We start from the raw sequence: 18,456 nt of genomic DNA, 5'->3' as shown, positions 1-18,456 counted from the left end.
TACTACATGTATAGAAATAGAACTTGTATACTTGGAAATTTATGCAAGATCCTATTATAAAAAAAAACTTAGAATTGTTGAAAATTCAATTTAAAGAATTGAGAAAATTATTTTTTCTGTCAGGCAATGTGTGGAATATAAAATAAGCCTATGATAGTCTCTGCCCTCAGGAAGGATGGAATGCTAATAGGAGAGGTATATGAGCTAGGCAGAATACGAATTTGTCTGCATTTGCTTTGGTCTTTGGACATTGGCCTTTGAGAGAAGGTTTCTAATATAGTAGCAAGGCCATCTAAACCAGAGAGCTGTGGCGATGATTGTATTGTAGATGCCAATGGAGCCAAGATACAGAAAACTGACTGATTTCATCAGTGATCAGTGATATGACAAAAAGTTAGGGAGGTAGGAAAGTACCCCTTATCTATCAGATACTTATTTATATTAATTTGTTAAAATAGATAATGCCATTCAGTCCTCAACTCTTTGGAATAGATGCTATCATTCCCACTTTAAAGATGCAGAAATTGAGTCCAAAGACATTTAATATCTTGTCCAAGTTTACATAGCTAATATTCAAATTCAAAGCCTATCTGTATTACTTGCTAAATATAGATAGTATTGTCATCCAAAGAAAGGATGTGTTTATTGGAAGATAGTCAGCTTGAAAACATGCTAAATGAGAGGTCATAAAGAAAATAGATAATAGATTACATCTAGGATTACCCAGGAAAAGGAATGCTATAAGTCCAGAAGTTAATTTTTTGAGAGTCCCTCTGAAGCTTTTTGTATTCCTCTTGTGAGGTGGATGAATGGGACTGTCACATCCTGGTGCAGATTCATCTGTTGCCTGTTTCTTTTCATTTTTTTGTGGTAAATATACATAACAAAAAATTTACTATTTTAACCATTTAAACACAGTAAGTACATTTACAATGTTATATAGCTTTCACCACTATTCATCTTTAGAACTTTCTTCATTAGACCAAATAAACTCTGAATCTATTAAATCATAAGTCTCCTCTGCTCAGATTCTGGTAACCTCTGTTCTACATTCCATCTCTATAAATCTGCCTATTCTAGTTACCAAATATAAGTGGAATCATACAATATTTGTCCTTTTGTTTTTGATTTATTTCACTTAGCATAATGTATTTTAAGATTCATCCATGTTGTAGCAAGTAACAGAATTTTATTCCTTTTTATGGCTGAATAATCTTCCATTGTTTGTATATACCACATTTGTATATGCATTCATTTACTGATGGACACTTGGATTGTTTCTTCCTCTTGTTAATAATGCTGCTATGAACAAGTATCTGTTTCAGTCCTTGCTTGCAGTTATTTTGGGTATACACCCAGGAGTGGAGTTAATAGATCATATGGTAATTCTGTGTTTAACTTTTTGAGATTTTCCACAGCAGCTGCACCATTTTCATTCTCACTGGCAATTCACAAGAGTTCTAATTTCTCCACATTCTCACCAAATTATTATTTTTGTTTGTTTGTTTTCATAATAGCCATCCTAATGGGTATGAAGTGGTATCTTGTGATTTTGATTTACATTTTTCTAATGGTTAATGATGTTTAGTATCTTTTTATGCACTTATTGGCCATCTGTGTAGATAAATAGAAAAATGTCTGTTCAAGTCCCTTGCCCATTTTTGAATTGGGTTTTTTGAGGTTTTTTTGTTGTTGAATTATACAAGTTCTCTATTTATTAATCCCTTATCAATTTGTGATCTACCAATATTTTCTTCTATTCTGTAGGTTGTCTTTTTACTCTCATGATAGTTTCCGTTAATGCACAAATGTTTTTCATTTTAACGAAATCCAATTGCTCTGTTTTTTCTTTTGTTGCCTGTGCTTTAGATGTCATATCCAAGAATCATTGCCAAATCCAGTCTCATGAAGATTTTTCCCCTATATTTTCTCCTAAGATTTTTATAATTTTAGCTCTTATGTTTAGGTTCTTGGTATATTTGGAGTTAATTTTTGTGTATGGTATAAGGTAGAGGTTCTGCTTTATTCTTTTGCACGTCGATATCCAGGTTTCCCAACATCATGTGTTGAAAAAATATCTTTTTCCCACGAATGGTCTTGGCACCTTTGTCAAAAATCATTTGACTTTATATGTTAGGGTTTATTCCTGGGCTCTCTATTTTATACCATTGGTCCGTATTGCCTCTCCTTATGCCAGTACCATACTGTTTTAATTACTGAAGCTTTGTACTATGTTTTAAAATCAGAAAGTGTGAGTCTTCTAACTTTATTCTTCATTTTCAAGATTGTTTAAGCTACTTGGGGTCTTTTGAAATTCCATATAAATTTTAGGATAGCTTTTACATTTCTGCAAAAAGCATCATTGAGATTTTGATAGGGATTGCATTGAGTCTGTAGATCACTTTGGGTAGTATTGTCATCTTAACAATATTAATCTTTCAATTCATAAACACAGATGTCTTTCCATTTATATATGATTTCTTTAATTTCTTTCAACAGTGTTTTGTCATTTTCAGTGTACATTATGGCTCTTATATTTCTCACAGTAAATTAATAAATTAGTATTCTAGTTTATCCATCATTGTTTAATGACCTATAGATCTGCCCTCAAAAGTCTATTTTATTTTTAACAGAGTTAGGATTCCAGATCCACAGAGCTGAGGGAAGGATCCCTGGAAATTGGAAACCTAACTAAATTGCTGCCCTTAGGAAACCCCGTCTGGGAGTCCAGACTGCTGGTTTCCTCTGATAAAAACCTAATTTCACTGCATGTCTTCTTTGATCTACAGCAGTTCACGTTTCTAATTTTTTTCTATCTTTTGCTTCTAGATTTCTCCATCTTGCTAAAGAGGAACAATTTCCTATTTGGTAAAACTGTGATGGTACCATGCAAAAATCAGATTCTCGAAAAGGTCAGAACCTGTGTTTATACATAATTGAAATAGAGAATTATCCTCTTATTAGACTATATGCGATTGTATGTGAATGTATGTGTCATAAAAAGTGATTAGAATGAATAAAAGAATCTCACCCTTTCTTGCCAACTTATCCTGCAGTTCTAACAAATTTCGTGAATCATTTATACAACACTTTGTGATTTGCAAAGTAACCTTCACATAATTATCTCATACAACCTTTACAGTAATCTTATGAAGTGGGTACTATTGCTATTGCTGTTTTATGGAAATAGTGAGGGGTTAAGAGACTTATTCAAAATCTTGTTACTGTGAATGGCAAGATTTAGTCCTAGATCTTTGCCTCTAAATCTTTCTCTTCTCACTATATCACAGATTCATAATTAGTATCCGAATTTAGTAGACATATAAGTACAGAAGCTGTATGAACATTAGAAATAGTGTATATAGAAGCTGTGAAGAAAGTTAAATACCATTAATAAATAAAATCTTGGTATTGAATGTCTGACATAATCTTTGATATGACACCACTTAGTATGGCAAATAAGGCTCTTCATAAGTTGCTGCCTACCTACTTTTCTCTTTAGATCTCACCCCATTGCTGTCATTTGTCTCTATAGCTTATCCTATCCCTTTATATCTATAATAAACTGATGGCTGTTATCCAAGTACACTGTCCATTTCCATGCCTTAGTACCTTTGTACTATAGTCTCTTTGCCAAAAATGTGTATTCATCTTTCTTCTGATAATCTTAGCTCAACTTCATCACCTCTGTGAAGCTTTCCTGGGATCCCCAAGCAAAGTTAATCATTCTTTTCTGTTTTCCCAGAGCACTTTGTATAGCAAATCACCATTACAGTATAAATTTACATTATATTATGTTTGTGTATTTGAATAACTCTCTATCCTGTGAGTTTTTTGCAAGCATAGTCTGGAACTTATTTGTCTTTGTGTCCTCAACACCTCAAGTTACTCCTAGGTGTAGATATATTGTGTTTAAAGAATAAAAGAACAGCTTTCTTTAAAGGATCTGTACTTTAAGTAGGAGACTGACTATGTAAAAATACTTAAAAACTTATAAACATCTACAAATGAATATAGTACATGCTTGAAATAGAATAGTGGGATGATCACAGTCAGGCAGTTATTTAGAAAAGGATTCTTCTAGATCAGGGATCAGCAAACTGGCCCATAGGCCAAATCCTGTCTGCTGCCTTTTTTGTAAATAAAGGTAGATTGGGACATACCCATATTCATTGTTAATGTGTTATATATGCTACTTTCATGCTAACAATCTCATAAAACTGAAAATATTTACTATTTGGCCCCTTACAGAAACAGTTTTCCAATCCTTGCCTTAGGAGATGGGTTTTGAATAAAGATATGAAAAGAAGAGGAACATGAATTGATGAAGCATGAGTATATATCATAATGCAATGAAAACAGGCCATAGTAGTAGGTATGCCAAATAAGAAAGTTCCACTTTAATCCAGTTTGCCAGAGAGAGTTATGTTGAAGAGATGAAATGTCAGGAATGCTTTGGATTGAGAAAGAGGGAATGTAGAAATCCAATGTAAAGAAATTGTCAAGGAAACATTCCGGGCCTGTAGTAAAATAGTTTTCTAAGTAGTAGCAAGGCATAACGATGATGATGATGATGATGATGATGATGATGATGATGATGATGATGATGAAGAAGAAAGAGAAGGAGAAGGAAGCAACAATACAAATAAATATTGTCTGCTGTGTACCAGGTACTATTCTAAGTGCTTTATGTGTATCCTATTTATTCCTCCCAGCAACTATATGAGGTAATTACTATGCTGTCTTTATTTTGCACATGAGGAAACCAAGGCACTAGGGGTCAAGTTACTTGGCCAAGGTTATACAACTAATAAGTAATAGAACCAAAACTGAACCCAGGCTGTCTGGCTTCAAAGTCTTCGTAATAGAGGAGAGAAATCTGGAGATAAAAATACCCTTATTAGTAAAAAAAAAAAAAAAAGTACCCTTCAGCTCAGAGTAAGGTAATTAGTCTTAGTAATTAGGAAGTGTGCCAAACCATCAAAATAAAAGAAAATGAACGCACCATAGAAGAGTAATGTTGGAAGGCAAATAGAATACTATGGATTAGGCATAATGGGCAGGAAAAGGAGGCAGATGCCATGTACACTGAGTCATGTTACAGTTAGTCATTGAATTGAACCCTGATGAGACCAGAAAGCTGTTATCCTTCTTTATACACATGAAAGTTATCCTAAAATGCGTAAAGAGCCGGCATACACAATTGAGAAAGAGATTAGCAGTGATGGCTATCTTTTCAAGGAGGTAGGTGGCATTCAACCTTACCCCAAGTATATTACAATCAGTTCAGCACCTTACCCCCAAATATATTATAGTCATATTTCAAATCATAACACACACCATTCCCTCTCATTCTGTTTTGTTCCCCTAACAGGACTTGTTACCGTCCAATTTCCTATCACTACTTATTTCAAGAAATCAGATGCATATATGTTTTCCAGGAAGTATGATGTAGCACCATGGGTACCAATAAACTTTTTCACCGTTCAGAAAGCATGAGCCAAAAACTTTCTAAAAGGCATTAGCTTCTCCTATGCTCAGGATCACGCCTCTGTAATCTTCTGGAAAGGGTAAACAATATACATAATTGAAGTCTACAAGGACAGCCTGTAAGACAAAGGAATTATGGCTTCTCTGCATTTTCATTAGCCACTCATTGCTAGCTGCTTTGCTTGTTAAAGGAAATATTGATGTTCTCTGGGGGTTTGTCTCTCAGTGTGCACGTGCGGAGATGTATAATTGCTACAGAGCGAGTGGGGGGAGGGATGATCACCAAGGAGAGATCTGCTCCAGCTTCTTTGTTCACATCTGCCACATGCACAAGACAGGATTTATTGCTCTCTTTGAGAAAGTGATTGCCTAGCTTGCCTCCCCTCCCCCATCTTCTGGTGGATCATCTCAGAGGAATATTACCATCTTATCACACTTATCTCTAAATAGATCAAAGTAAATGAAGGAGAACTGGAGGCAGAGGATCAGCTGAGAGGCACTAGGAATACTTGTTAATAAGAGAGTGGCTAATCAGTGGTATATCCCAGACCAGTCCCTGTCTGTCTCCTGCCTTCTCTGTAGCTTGTCCTTCATGACCACAGTGGGGGCAGTTCTACTCCAGCTTTTCTGATTTAATCTCTGTGCATACTGGCAAAAGATTATGACTTACTAAAACTACAGCTGTTATCTAACACTGAAAAAAATCTATTTTGTCTCAATGGGTTTTCAGAAGTACATTCAATGATTCTTTTTTCTATTTTTTATTAGTGGGGAAAACATCCTTTATTCACTGTTCTCTTCCTCCCTTCCTCATCACCCTCTCTTTCTCATTGGTATGTGCATGTAAGCTTGTGTTACTTCTTTTGTATTTTCCAAGCTCTTCAAATATTTAAAACACAGTACTTATAGATATCCTCTGTTTAATTTTTCCTCATTAAATCGCAGACTATGCCTAATCTTATTCAATACTCAGGTCAAGCTAATAAACATTAGTGCTTCAGTTTTTACTTTGGTGAAACCACATTCACATGTGGTTTGTAGTTCTTCCCAAACTGAGCTTTTTATGTTAGAAGCATTTGTAAGGTTTCTCTTTCATGAGTTTGTTTTTAAAGAGAGGTACTGTTGTTAAAGACATAGTTTGCATTCAAATCCTGCCTTTTCTACTGACTGTATCCTTTTAGAAAGTTATTCAACCTGCCTCGATATCATTTCTTTATTCACAAAAAGTGGAAATGATACCATTTTAAGTGGTATCATATTGGAGAAGATTCAACGAGATGATGTTATTGAAATTCTTAGTGCAACATAGTAAACACTTAGTGGCACATAGTAAACACTTAAATATAATAGCTATGTAATGCTAATAATAATTATTGCTATCTTAATATACAAGTGATATTTACAACTGAATTTTTTTAATATCACAATATATGAAAAATTTTCTCTACTTTTTCTTGCTTTAGGTATGACCCGTTGTGATTGTTTTGTCACATTTTGAAAGGATGCTTCCATAGCCTTTTAGATTTTTGTATTATGTATTATCTTTCTCTCAAGGGTTTCCAGAAAAACCAGGATCTTTGTATTTGCTAGATCTGCACTACATAGCACAGTAGCCACTGGACACATATGTCTCTTTAAATTTAATAAAAATTGAATACAATTAAAAATGCAACTCTTCGGTCATACTAGCCACATCTCAAGTACTAAATAGCCACATATGGCTAGTGGCTACCCATTAGATGATGCAGATACAGAACATTTTCATCACTGTAGGAAGTTCTGTTAGTTGGCACTGCTTTAAGTATTACTAGTCTATGCTCTTGCACTCTTTTCTCAGAAATCAAAGAGGATATAAGAGACTACTCTCAGTGTTTCAGGGCTCTAGACATGGAAGGATTCAGGTTACTCTTCCTTCTCTAGCCCCCAAGTGTCATAACTCTGTTTTGAAATAAATACAAGTACTTTCACTTCACCCAAGAAGATCATATTATCATAATTTTTAAAGGTCCCAATCAACAAATGAGAAGAAATCAAAGAGAGAAGAAGCAAAGTAGGAGTAATTCTATAGTCAAATGCTCTACCCCTGAGCTGTACTCCCATGACCAAGTAGAAGTAATTCTAGCAGATATTCCTAGAGTAGTTATTCAAATTGTGAATATTAAAATCCTTAGGGACTAACTAGTAACATGTAGTTCTAATGTCCTTTTTATAAGTACATTGTATTATTCACAATCTGAGTTTTTCCTTTAGTAATCAGCAAGTTTTTCCTTAATAATTCTGATTATCTGTATTATGCACTTTTAAAGCCATTTTTTTATTTGTTCTTTACAACCGAATGAAGCAAGTAGCATTGGCTTACCATTTCTGTTTTACTCATAAGAAAACTTAGATTCAGGGCAGTTAAGTTACTTGCCTAAAGTCTTTAAGGAAAAGAGACTTTAATGGAAAATAGAGTCGAGATTCTAAACAGGATAAAATTTTAACTTCAAATTCAGCATTTTGTTTTGTTTTGTTTTTATTTTGTTTTGCTCTATTTTACCAATTAGACAGTGATAAAAGAAAAAATGAAGGTTCTTTTGGGCAACTAGAAAACTCACTAATGTTGCATGGAGTGTTCTCAGAGAATCGCTACAACCTCATTTGTCCTATGACCATGTGTATTAGTCAAGGAGGGCTGCAAGTCCAAGATCAAGATTTTAGCAAACTGGTTTCTGGGAAGGCTTCTCTCCTTGTCATACAGACAGCACCTTCTCGCTATATCCCCACCTGACCTTTTTCTCTGTATGTGTTTGTAGGAGAGAGAGACAGGAAGAGGGAGAAGGAAAGAGAGAGAGAGAGATCTCTGGTGTCTCTTCCTCTTCTTATAAGGACACCATCCTGTTAGATTAGGGCCCCACCCCATGACCTCATTTAACATTAATTACTTCCTTAAAAGTCCTGTCTCCAAATACAATCACACTGGAGATTAGGACTTTCAACATATTAATTTTGTAGGATCACAGATCAGTCTATAACAACATGTTAATGGTTTTTTTTTAGTATCTTGATTTTCTGGCTTAACCGGGTTAGTTGGAAACTATATTTGATTATTTGCATGAGACCAAATGTAGGAAATATCTATATTCTTTATTTCTGTGGATATTAAGGCTTAGTTGAATTAAACCTGTGATACTTGCTATAAGGTACTGTCCCTGAGATATTCTAATTAGCAAAAAAAATTATATCTAACTGTCCTACTTTTCTTATGATGTAGCCTAACTTGTTAATAGTTAAAAATCTCAGTGCTTTACAGGGTACTAAGTGTCCCCCTTCTTTCCCACCCCCATTTTACAGATGGAGAAATTAACATACAGAGTAATTAACTTGTCAGAGGTCAGAGCAAGGTACTGGTGGATCCAGGGATAAATTTCAAACTTCTTAACTCGTTGACCAGTTTTTAGTTCATTGACTATGCAGCCTAGTGGTAAGTATCTTTTACCCTCCTATTACATTGGTATTTAATTTTTAAGAGTACATTCCTTCTAATTATAAAAATAATTGTGAAAAAGTTTAAACATAAATTCAATTATGATACACTAATACCTTTCATCTCTGTCAGTGATTTTTAAGCTTGATCCAGTTTGTAATCTTTAGTAATTATTTAGAAGAGAACAAAAATGGCAGATTACTAGCAAGATAGGAGACATCAAACCAGGAGAGAAAAACCACACTTGGAGTGGGACATTGACTAGTGTGACTGGAGTATAGTGAAAAAGGGAAAAGTCATAATAGATAAGATCAGAGAAGTGGCAGATGCCAGATCCTGCATAGTAAGGTACTCTTAACTCAGTGGAAAGCTGTTGGAGGTCCTTAAGCAACTAAATGACATTATCTGTTTTATGTTTTAAAATGCCCACTCTGGCCCCTGTGTGGAGAATAGGTTAGAGTAGGGCAAGAGCAGAAGCAGGAAAACTAATTAGCAGACTGTTGTAATGTTCCAGGTAAGAGGTCGTGGTGACTTGAACTGGAGTGTGAATGGTGAGATGAAAAGCAGTAGATGGATTTGGGATATGGACCAACGGAACTTACTGATGGATTGGATGTGAATGTAAAGGAAATAGAGACATCAAGGATAATTTCAATAATATTTGGCTTGAGCGACTAGGTGATAAAGATGCCATTTACTAGTTTAGGGAAGACAAAAAGAGGAACCGGTTGGCAAGCAGTGGCATTCTGTTTTAGCCAGACTGTTTCAAACTGTTAAGTTTGAAATATCTGATTGATAATATGTAGAGATGGCCTGTAGGTAATTGTATGTAAGTGTAGAATTCCAAGAAGGGGCCACTGCTGGAAATATAAATTTGAGAGTAATCTTAATGGAGTGGTAAACAGAAAAACCCTTTTCAAATGAGGCAATAATGTGAAGAAGTGAGGAGGCAATGACTATAGACAACTCTTAAAATAAGATTCCCCATGAAGGAGAGCAAGGATATAGCAGAAGGGATATACATGGGATTAAGAGGGTTGGGGAGGGGTTGTTTGGGTTTTTGTGTGTGTGTTTGTTTTGATAGGAGATGATGGAATAGTAAGATAAAAATGATCTGTTAGAAGGGGAATACTTGCAAAGTCCTTAAGAGAAGAGAGGAAATGGGATCTGGAGCAAAAATGGAGAGTTGGCGTCTGATAAAAACAGATACTTCATCCACAGCAATGGGAGAGAAGTCAAAGAATAATGAATAAGTAGCTTCATTTATTCACCAAATATTAACTGAACACCTACTACTATTCTATGCATTGGGGATATGCCACTAAACAAGATCAAGTCTGTACCTTCCTGAAATGAGAGGCATATAGGAAGATCCTATCCTTTATTTCTGTTTTCTCAATGAACCCTGAATTAACATCATCCCCCTAAGACTGAAGGTGAGAGAGGGAGTATATGGAGTATACAGAGTATATGGAGGAGAAAGAAAAGGATATGAATTTTACTTTATAATTTTTTTTTTTTTTTTTTTTTTGCAAAATGGAAAAGAAAACTTAGTAGAAAATGTGCTGTGATTTCTAGACAGTGTTAAGTAGCATTTGAGAATTACAGCCCTGAGTTTAAAGTGAGACCAGTGAGCTTGCATTCTTTAGTACTTGTGAACTCTGGGGTAGGCTTGATATAGTTAGATAAGTGGCTTTAACCAGAGTTAGGATTGAGGCTTGGAGGGAGTTAAGTGTTTGCCAGGGAGTGGTTTTAATGAGGGACCATAGAATCTGAGCTGTATGTAGGAAGAGAAGTGGAAAAATGATGGGCGATTGATAGGTAGAGTCAGTAGATGAATTTAAATTCTCAAACAAGGAAAATGTATTTCTATTGCGTAAATAATATATTCTCCTTATAGAAAACTTGAAAATATTTAAGATTAGAAAATAGAAAGGAGGAAAAAAACAGTACTACCACCCAAAGATAACCAGTTTATATTTGTTGTGTTTACTTCTGTTTTTTTTCTAATGATAATTTGTATTAGTTTGTTAGGGCTACCATAACAAAGACTACAGACTAAGTGATTTAAACAACAGAAATTTATTTTCTCACAGTTCTGGAAGCTAGAAGTCCAAGGTGTCAGCCATATTGTTTTCTTCTGAGTCCTCTCTTCTTGGCTTGTAGGTGTCCATCTTCTTCTTGTTTCTTCATATCATCTTTTCTCTGTACCTGTCTGTGTCCAAATTTCCTCTTCTTATAGGGATACCACTCATATTGGTTTAGGGCCCACCCTGATGCCTTCATTTTAACTTGATTAACTTCTTAAAGACACTTTCTCCAAATAGTCTCATTCTGAGGTACTAGGGAGTGAGGACTTCAACATCAATTTCGAGGAGACACAGTTCAGCTCATAAAGGGTTATTCTTTGTTTTTCATTTTTTACATAATTGTTATCATTCCATGAATATAATTCTTTATTCTATATTTTACCAGAAAACTTTATAACTTAAACATTTTTCTGTTTTGTTGTTTAACCTTTATAAAGTTCACTTGCAAAATATTTTGCAAGTGAATGTATTCCAGTATCTTAATCTGTCTTTTGTTTTAAACATTTAGATGCCCCCCCCCCTTTGTATTTATAAACAACACTGCAGCTTTTAAAATAAACCCTTTTTCTGTATTTTGGATTATTACCTTAGAATAGAGTCAGAAGTAGATTACTTTATCGAAAACTATTGATGTATACTGCTAAATTGGAGAAGTATTGAATCTTGTATTTTCTTATCACATGACTTTTCTCTTTTTCCACAGAAATAGACTGGAATGATGTCAGAAAACACAAATATGGTCACCTATCAGCATGTGCATCCCAATATCGAGGTAAGAAAAAAAACTATTTTGCATGGAAGACTTTTATTTAACATCTCTTACTATAAAACTTTTGCTTTTAAAGGTCTGAGTATACAAAGAACTCACTGGCTAAAACAAAAGCAAATATTGTCATTTATACAGGTATCTGTCAAAAACAATGTGCTTTGTTTTGAGCTGGAAATCAGGAAACTTAATTTGAAATACAGGTAATCCCAAATTAGCTTCAGAGTTTTAGGCACTTAGCTTAGCCTCTCTGGACTTCCATCGTTTTAAGAGTTTACACTTGGGAATAAGACAGAATTGGATGGTGTACTTGCATAATTACTACTTCTAAACTTGATATTTTTTAAAGTGAGAGAATTGGACTAGACAAACTCTCAAGCCTTTGATTTACCCCAGAACTTCACTTTTGTATCATTTCGGTATGCTTGTCATGATGACTTACAGTGTGACGTTTTTTTCTTTAATAGAAGCTATTGACATCCTGGAGCTAGGTAAGATATTTTTCTTGTGTTTCTGTTAAGCCAAGGATTAGATTGCAACTAGGAAAATAATTCTGTGTCTGACCCATAAACTAGTAAATCCTGTGCTCTTGTCTGCCTGCTGAGCCAGCGTAATTCATCTCAGCCGCCATGTCAAGCCCTCTTATCAGGAGGCCACAGACCAAGCCAACAAAAAAAGGAAGAGAGCAGATTTAATTACATAGAGTACAAGGAAAATGGAAACTGAACCATCTGAAGTAACTTAATTTACTAAATCCAAAGCTAAAACAAACTTCCACCGTCCATAATTCAGAATTGGTGGTATTTTCCTAAAATAAATTATTCATGAGAGAGATTGAACTGAAATTAAAACCTAAAAATTTTTAAATTTTTCAACTAAATAAAAACTTAAATACTAAAATATGCAATAACATGAGTCAGATTAATATTTCACTTGGTTTTCATCCCTGCATAGTGTACTTTAGAAGTAAGATTTGAGAAATAAAACTAGTATTAATATTTCTCGGTCAGCTTTCAGGTTTTCTGCATAAACATTAGTCTTTATAGAACTCTTTAAAATCCTTCTTCATGTTACATGAATATTGATATCCTGGTGCCTTTATCTATTTTTGTTCAAGTATTTCTATATATTTTGTTACTGCAACTTCATGTGTTCAGCTCTGTTATTATCATTGTCTATTTGCTTCCTCCTTCCTTTTACTCCAATAACATAATACTTGCATTGCCCATTGACAAAGAAGATAATGTAAAGTATTAGAACACTAGGGTAGGAGCCAGAACTTCTCGGTTCTTTGAAAGCCAACTCTGCCGCTTAGTAACTCTGTGATTCTGATCCTTAGTTTTCTGACTTGTAAAATGGGAATAATTATCCGTTCTGCCTACTTAACAGGTTTATTAAGAAGATTACATGAGCTAATAGATGTAAAAACATCTTTAAAACTCTCCAATACTTTTCAACTTTGAAGGTTTATTATTTTCATCCTGTTCAGCAACTATCCTCAAACTTTAAGTCAAATTTTGTGACATTCTTTGAAATGAAGCATTCTGTGAATCTAAGCTGAAGAAATGAATGAAATGAAATCATGCAGGTAAAGGGCCTAGCACTTGAAAAACAATAAATGATAGTCACTTTTTATTATTCCTTAAAAATTTCCTCAAGCTTTCTAAGGTACTGGTGTGTGTTAGAAAAAACATGGACATAAAAATCAGCAAGCCTTGGTTCAAATTCCTGTTCCCCACCTGCCAGTTTTGTGAATTCAAGAAAATTACATAATCTTTCTGAGCCTATTTCCTCATCTATAAAATGGGAGTAAAACCTACTTCTCAGGTTATAATGAACATGGGAGCTATTGAACATAGTGTAGCATGGGGCTGCCAAGTGAAAGCACTCAGTGATAGCTGCTGCTGTTTTGCGTTTTGTTGCTTGTGATAATAACAATTATAGTTCAGTGACAACTTAAGGTGTAAACAACCTGTTTTTTGTCAGGGAATTGTGAAAAGCGGATAATCAATTTAACATATAGAATATACAGTAATGTTCAAATTTGAAAGTATATTTTTCTTTTGGGAATAGAGTTAGTACACCCAGGCATATCCTCTGATAAATTAATCTTACATATTTCCTTTTACCCATAAATCATGGAGAGCAGCCTCAAATATCAAAATGAAATAAACATTAGAGGATTTTTAGAATTTTAGAGTTTGGAAGAGGCCTCAAAATAATCTAATTTGGCCCAGCATTTCAAAATCCAGAGTTTTGAATTTCTTATAAATTGTCTTGTGTTGAATTCCTTAAAGTTGTTGAGGACTTATAACCTCCTTAGGCAACTCACATCATATTCAGACAGATAATTATTGGGCCAACATCTGTTTCTTTGTAAATTCTGTTAGAGCCACACAGAGTAGGTTTAGTCAGTTTTTCAGTCACCAGCCTAGTTATTAGAAAGCAGCTCTAGGGACTGCCTTCTCACTGTGTTACTTTCCTAGTGCAGGCTACCTTCATCTCATACCTAGATTGTTAGAAAAGCTCCCTAACTAGTTTTCCTGCCTCCACCTTTTCCCTCCTCCAATCTGTTCTTCACACTGCAGATGGAATGACTCACCCTAAACCCTTCAATGCCTCTTATTATTAATGTGATATGTGAGGCTCTCTAATACCTGAACACTGCTTTTATCTACCTCTTTTCTAAACTATTTCTTTAAACTCTATCCAGTAGCCATAGAAAAAGATTCCCTTTTTAGAACTGCTTTTTCTCACTTCTAGATTTTTATACATACTTTTCTTTCTTTCTGAAACAAACAAAAAATTCCTCTTTGCTGAATCTTAGAGGTTACTCCCTCTGGGAATCCTTCCACATACCCTCTAAGGGGCTCCTGTAGTATCCTCGTCTCCAAGGGTAGCACTTATCTGAGTTCATAATATTTGGCCATTTGGGCTCTCTCCCTCTCTAGACTATAAACTTCTATGAGGTCAAGAACAGTATTTTGATTATGGTTGTATATCCAGCACCCACACAGTGCTTTGGTATACCAGGGGTCCCCAAACCCCAGGCCATGGTCCAGTACCAGTCCCTAGCCTGTTAGGAACTGGGCCACATAGCAAGAGGTGAGTGGTGGGCGAGCAGCAAAGCTTCATCTGTATTTACAGCCGCTCCCCAGTGCTAGCATCACCACCTCGGCACCACCTCGGCTCCACCTCAGATGATCAAGCATTAGATTCTCATAGGAGCACCACTCACTGGTGCCAAAAAGTTTGGGGACTGCAGGTACACACTATAAATATCTGTTGGATGGACAGATGAAGAAATGGCTCTGAGACTTTGCTTTCTTATTCATGCTAAATTTCATTGTTCTTTCAGCTAACCCTCAGGTGACATGGCTTTGTGTTCTTTTACCACTTAGATCACCATTTAGGCTTTGGTTTATTATATTTCTCTCAAAGTATAGCTCCCAGAACTAAATTTAATATCCCAGGTATGATTTTACTCATCAAAAAACATTAAGACTGTTACTTGCTTGCTTCTTTTTATTTGCTAAACTTTTATGTAACCACTGTTAAGTTTTAGGCACTGCATTAAACAGAAATGATTTTTAAAAATTAATATAAGATAGCCCCTATCTGTGAGGAGCTCACATAAATAATTAGGATGATATAATGTGATGAGTGTGAAAGTAAAACTATGAGCATGATGTTATAGAAGATAGGAAAATGGATGGTTTGTTCTGGGAAGACAGGTAAAATCAGAAATTCTCTTTTCAATTTGGTATCTTTAGATAATCTATTCACAAATATCAAACTGTTGATCTAAAAGATGTGGACAATGTTTTCAGAATGAGCTACTATGTATCTCATAAACTTAGCTTTGGACATTTTAGAATCACTGGGTTTTAGTCCTACTGGATGTGCCACAACTTATTAATCATTTGAAAGTGTCAAGAAAGCATAGAGTTAAGAGTATGACTTATGAAAAGGACTTGCTGTATCAGATATTTAAATTGATCATGAAATTAGATGAAATAAAGTCCTCCTGGTGCTAGAATAGACTGATAAGAGGAACAGAATATAGAGTCTAGAAATAGATCAAGTGTATTTAAGAAATTAACATATAATCGAGGTGACATTTCAAATTAGTAGGGAGGAGAAGATTTATTCAATAAATGATATCGAAGCACATTTGTGGAATAAAGGTGAAAAGGAAAGCTACATTTTTGCCAAGTTTGTCTCACAAAATAAATTCCAAATAGATCAAACACTTAAATATAAAAAAATGAACCTTGAGAAATCCTGGAAGAAAACATGGGTTAATATTGTAATATTGAAGTAAGGAGAACATGATATGAAAAGGAAGAAACTATAAAAGAAGACAGAAATTTAAGGGCAGATCCTATCAGACTGAGACAAATGTCTTCAACGTATTTGATAAAGGACTAATGTTCTTAATCTATAAAGAACTCTTAGAATCTGTGAGAAAATAAAAGAAGACCTCAGTGAAAAATGGCAAAATAAAATACAAACTGACTAATAAGCCTAAAGAGATCTTCAACTTTATTAGTGATCAAAGAATTGCATAAAAGTGTAACATTTGTTTTTTTCACTGGTAAGATTTATCATAATTATAGAAATGGATAAAATAATTTTAGCAAGGATAAAAGAAACATGGTTTTTTATGTACCCTTGGCAGAAATTATATTGTGTCAAAATAAAATATCCTTGCTCTTTGTCCATTAATCTCACTCTTAGGAATTTGTCCTAAGGGAACAATCTTAAAAGTGTTAAAAGGTGTGTGTATACAAAGATACTCATTAAAAATTAGAAAACATTTAAATGACAATAAATAGTATTTAACAAATTCTATTGCTATGTAAATTATGGTATATAGAAACAGCTGAACATTTTTCACATAGTAATCTTGGAGTAGAATTTCTGGTCTAAAGACTATGAGTGTTTTTATTGCTCTTAGGAATTTGGGTTGCACACTTTAGATGGAATAAAGTAGAGTTCTTGTAGAGGAATGTGGCCAGAACAGTAGCCATGAGTGGAGATACCTGACATGTTAAATTAGGAGTAGTTAAGGAACATATTTAGCAGTTGGGACATATTTAGAGAGATTAGATATATTATGTCTAGGATCAGTGGATAGAGGTTAGGAGAAGGCAGACTTTGACTGACTATAGAGGTTAAAGTCTATCCATTTGTACCATTAAACAATAGCGAATAATGAGTTTCTCATCATTGTAAGTATTCAAGGCACTGGAGGAACCTTTCAGGTCTTAACTGTTGGATCAGCTCATCAAGATTCCTTTCTTGACCATCTGCCTAAATTAGTACACATGTTCTTGGCACTCTCTTTCCTGCTTACCTTACTTTATTATTTCTTTATTTGCAGAGGGCTAGGAATTATATAAGTATTATCTGGTGTCTCTGTTATCTTCTGGACTAACTGATATATGTTTGTTTGTATATTTATTCTCCCTCTTCCCCTTATAATGTAAGTTCCATGTGGACAGAGACTTTGGCTATTTTGTTCTTTGCTGTGTATCACCAGTGCCTAGAACTGGGCTTGGCATATAGTAGGTGCTCAGTAAATATTTGTTGACTGAATGAATATTGGAGAAAGGGATTCACACATTCAACTAGGTGGATCTCTTATGCTTTACATTTTGGAAAACTTTTACTTTTTAAAAAATACTTCTATTTAGTTTGAAAGTCTCTTCAGGGCAGGGATCTTATTTCCTAGTACATGTAACTGTCGTGATGTGTATGTTACAGTTTATAAAACATTTTCGTTAGCATTATTTAGTAACATAAATGAGATGGCTGGCTTTTTCTCATCTGTAAAGTCTCAGCTCAAATATTTCTTTTGTAGACCACCTGTCCATAACTTCACCATCTAAGATAGTTTCCAGTCTCTATTTATCACATCACATTATTTTAATTCCTTCAAATACTTGTCACTTATTACTTCATTTGTTTATGTGTTACTTGTATCTCAGCATGCACCAGAATATAAATTCTATGAGAGCAGGTATCTCCTGCCTTATTCTAGCACTTCAAATTTGATACATACAGGATACTCACATATCAGTTGAATGAATAATTGAAATCACTCTGTAAATTATAAAACATACTTATGTTAGTTAATAATGTTAATCTTCACAATAATTCAAGACCCTAAGTATGGATTAGATTTCTCTGTTCTACATTCCCAAAGCAACCTGTACTACCTTATTAATTTGAATTTATCAAAATTGTACTAGATTATGTGTTTTGTTATTTATTTAATATCTCTGCTTATCTCTAGACTGCAAGCTCTATGAATTTAGGAATCATGTCTATCTTGTACCCCTAACATTTAACACAGTGATTTTACACTAGGAAGTTTGGTAAATATTTATCGAACGAATGAGTATATGTACAGTCTTGTGAGATACATATTATCTCCATCTTTAGATGAGTAAACCGTCGCTTGGATGGATTAAGTAATTTATAAAAATAGTTATTTATAGAAACAAGACTTTAACTAGCATCTTCTGACTCTCAATATCACATTCTTTCAACTACACTAGTAGTTTCTAGACACAGATGTTAATCAGAATTACCTAATGAATCTTTGAAAATACAGAGTCTCAAACTACACTCATAAT

At 34.4% G+C, this 18,456-nt stretch overlaps 1 protein-coding gene across 18 annotated transcripts in view; it reads left to right on the top strand.

Annotated features, from left to right (window-relative positions):
* Positions 1-18,456, top strand: part of SCMH1 (Scm polycomb group protein homolog 1) — a 140,580-nt gene that overhangs the window by 28,391 nt on the left and 93,733 nt on the right. For 5 of the 18 annotated variants that reach the window (XM_036232603.1, XM_036232600.1, XM_036232665.1 and 2 more), the window contains 3 exons: positions 2,830-2,912; positions 11,750-11,818; positions 12,280-12,303. In XM_036232603.1, the coding sequence (XP_036088496.1) occupies positions 2,888-2,912; positions 11,750-11,818; positions 12,280-12,303 (118 nt within the window). In that variant the 5' untranslated portion in view covers positions 2,830-2,887. Of the gene's footprint in view, positions 1-2,829; positions 2,913-4,251; positions 4,376-4,404; positions 5,571-8,823; positions 8,954-11,743; positions 11,819-12,279; positions 13,401-18,456 lie in introns of those variants that run through there. The other 13 variants (XM_036232659.1, XM_016140025.2, XM_036232631.1 and 10 more) reach the window with 9 other exon arrangements.

The sequence above is a fragment of the Rousettus aegyptiacus genome, unplaced genomic scaffold, assembly GCF_014176215.1.
Source record: "Rousettus aegyptiacus isolate mRouAeg1 unplaced genomic scaffold, mRouAeg1.p scaffold_m13_p_1, whole genome shotgun sequence".
NCBI lineage: Eukaryota > Metazoa > Chordata > Mammalia > Chiroptera > Pteropodidae > Rousettus > Rousettus aegyptiacus.
The sequence above is the reverse complement of the archived record's forward strand: the minus strand, read 5'-3'. Positions and strand labels throughout refer to the sequence as shown.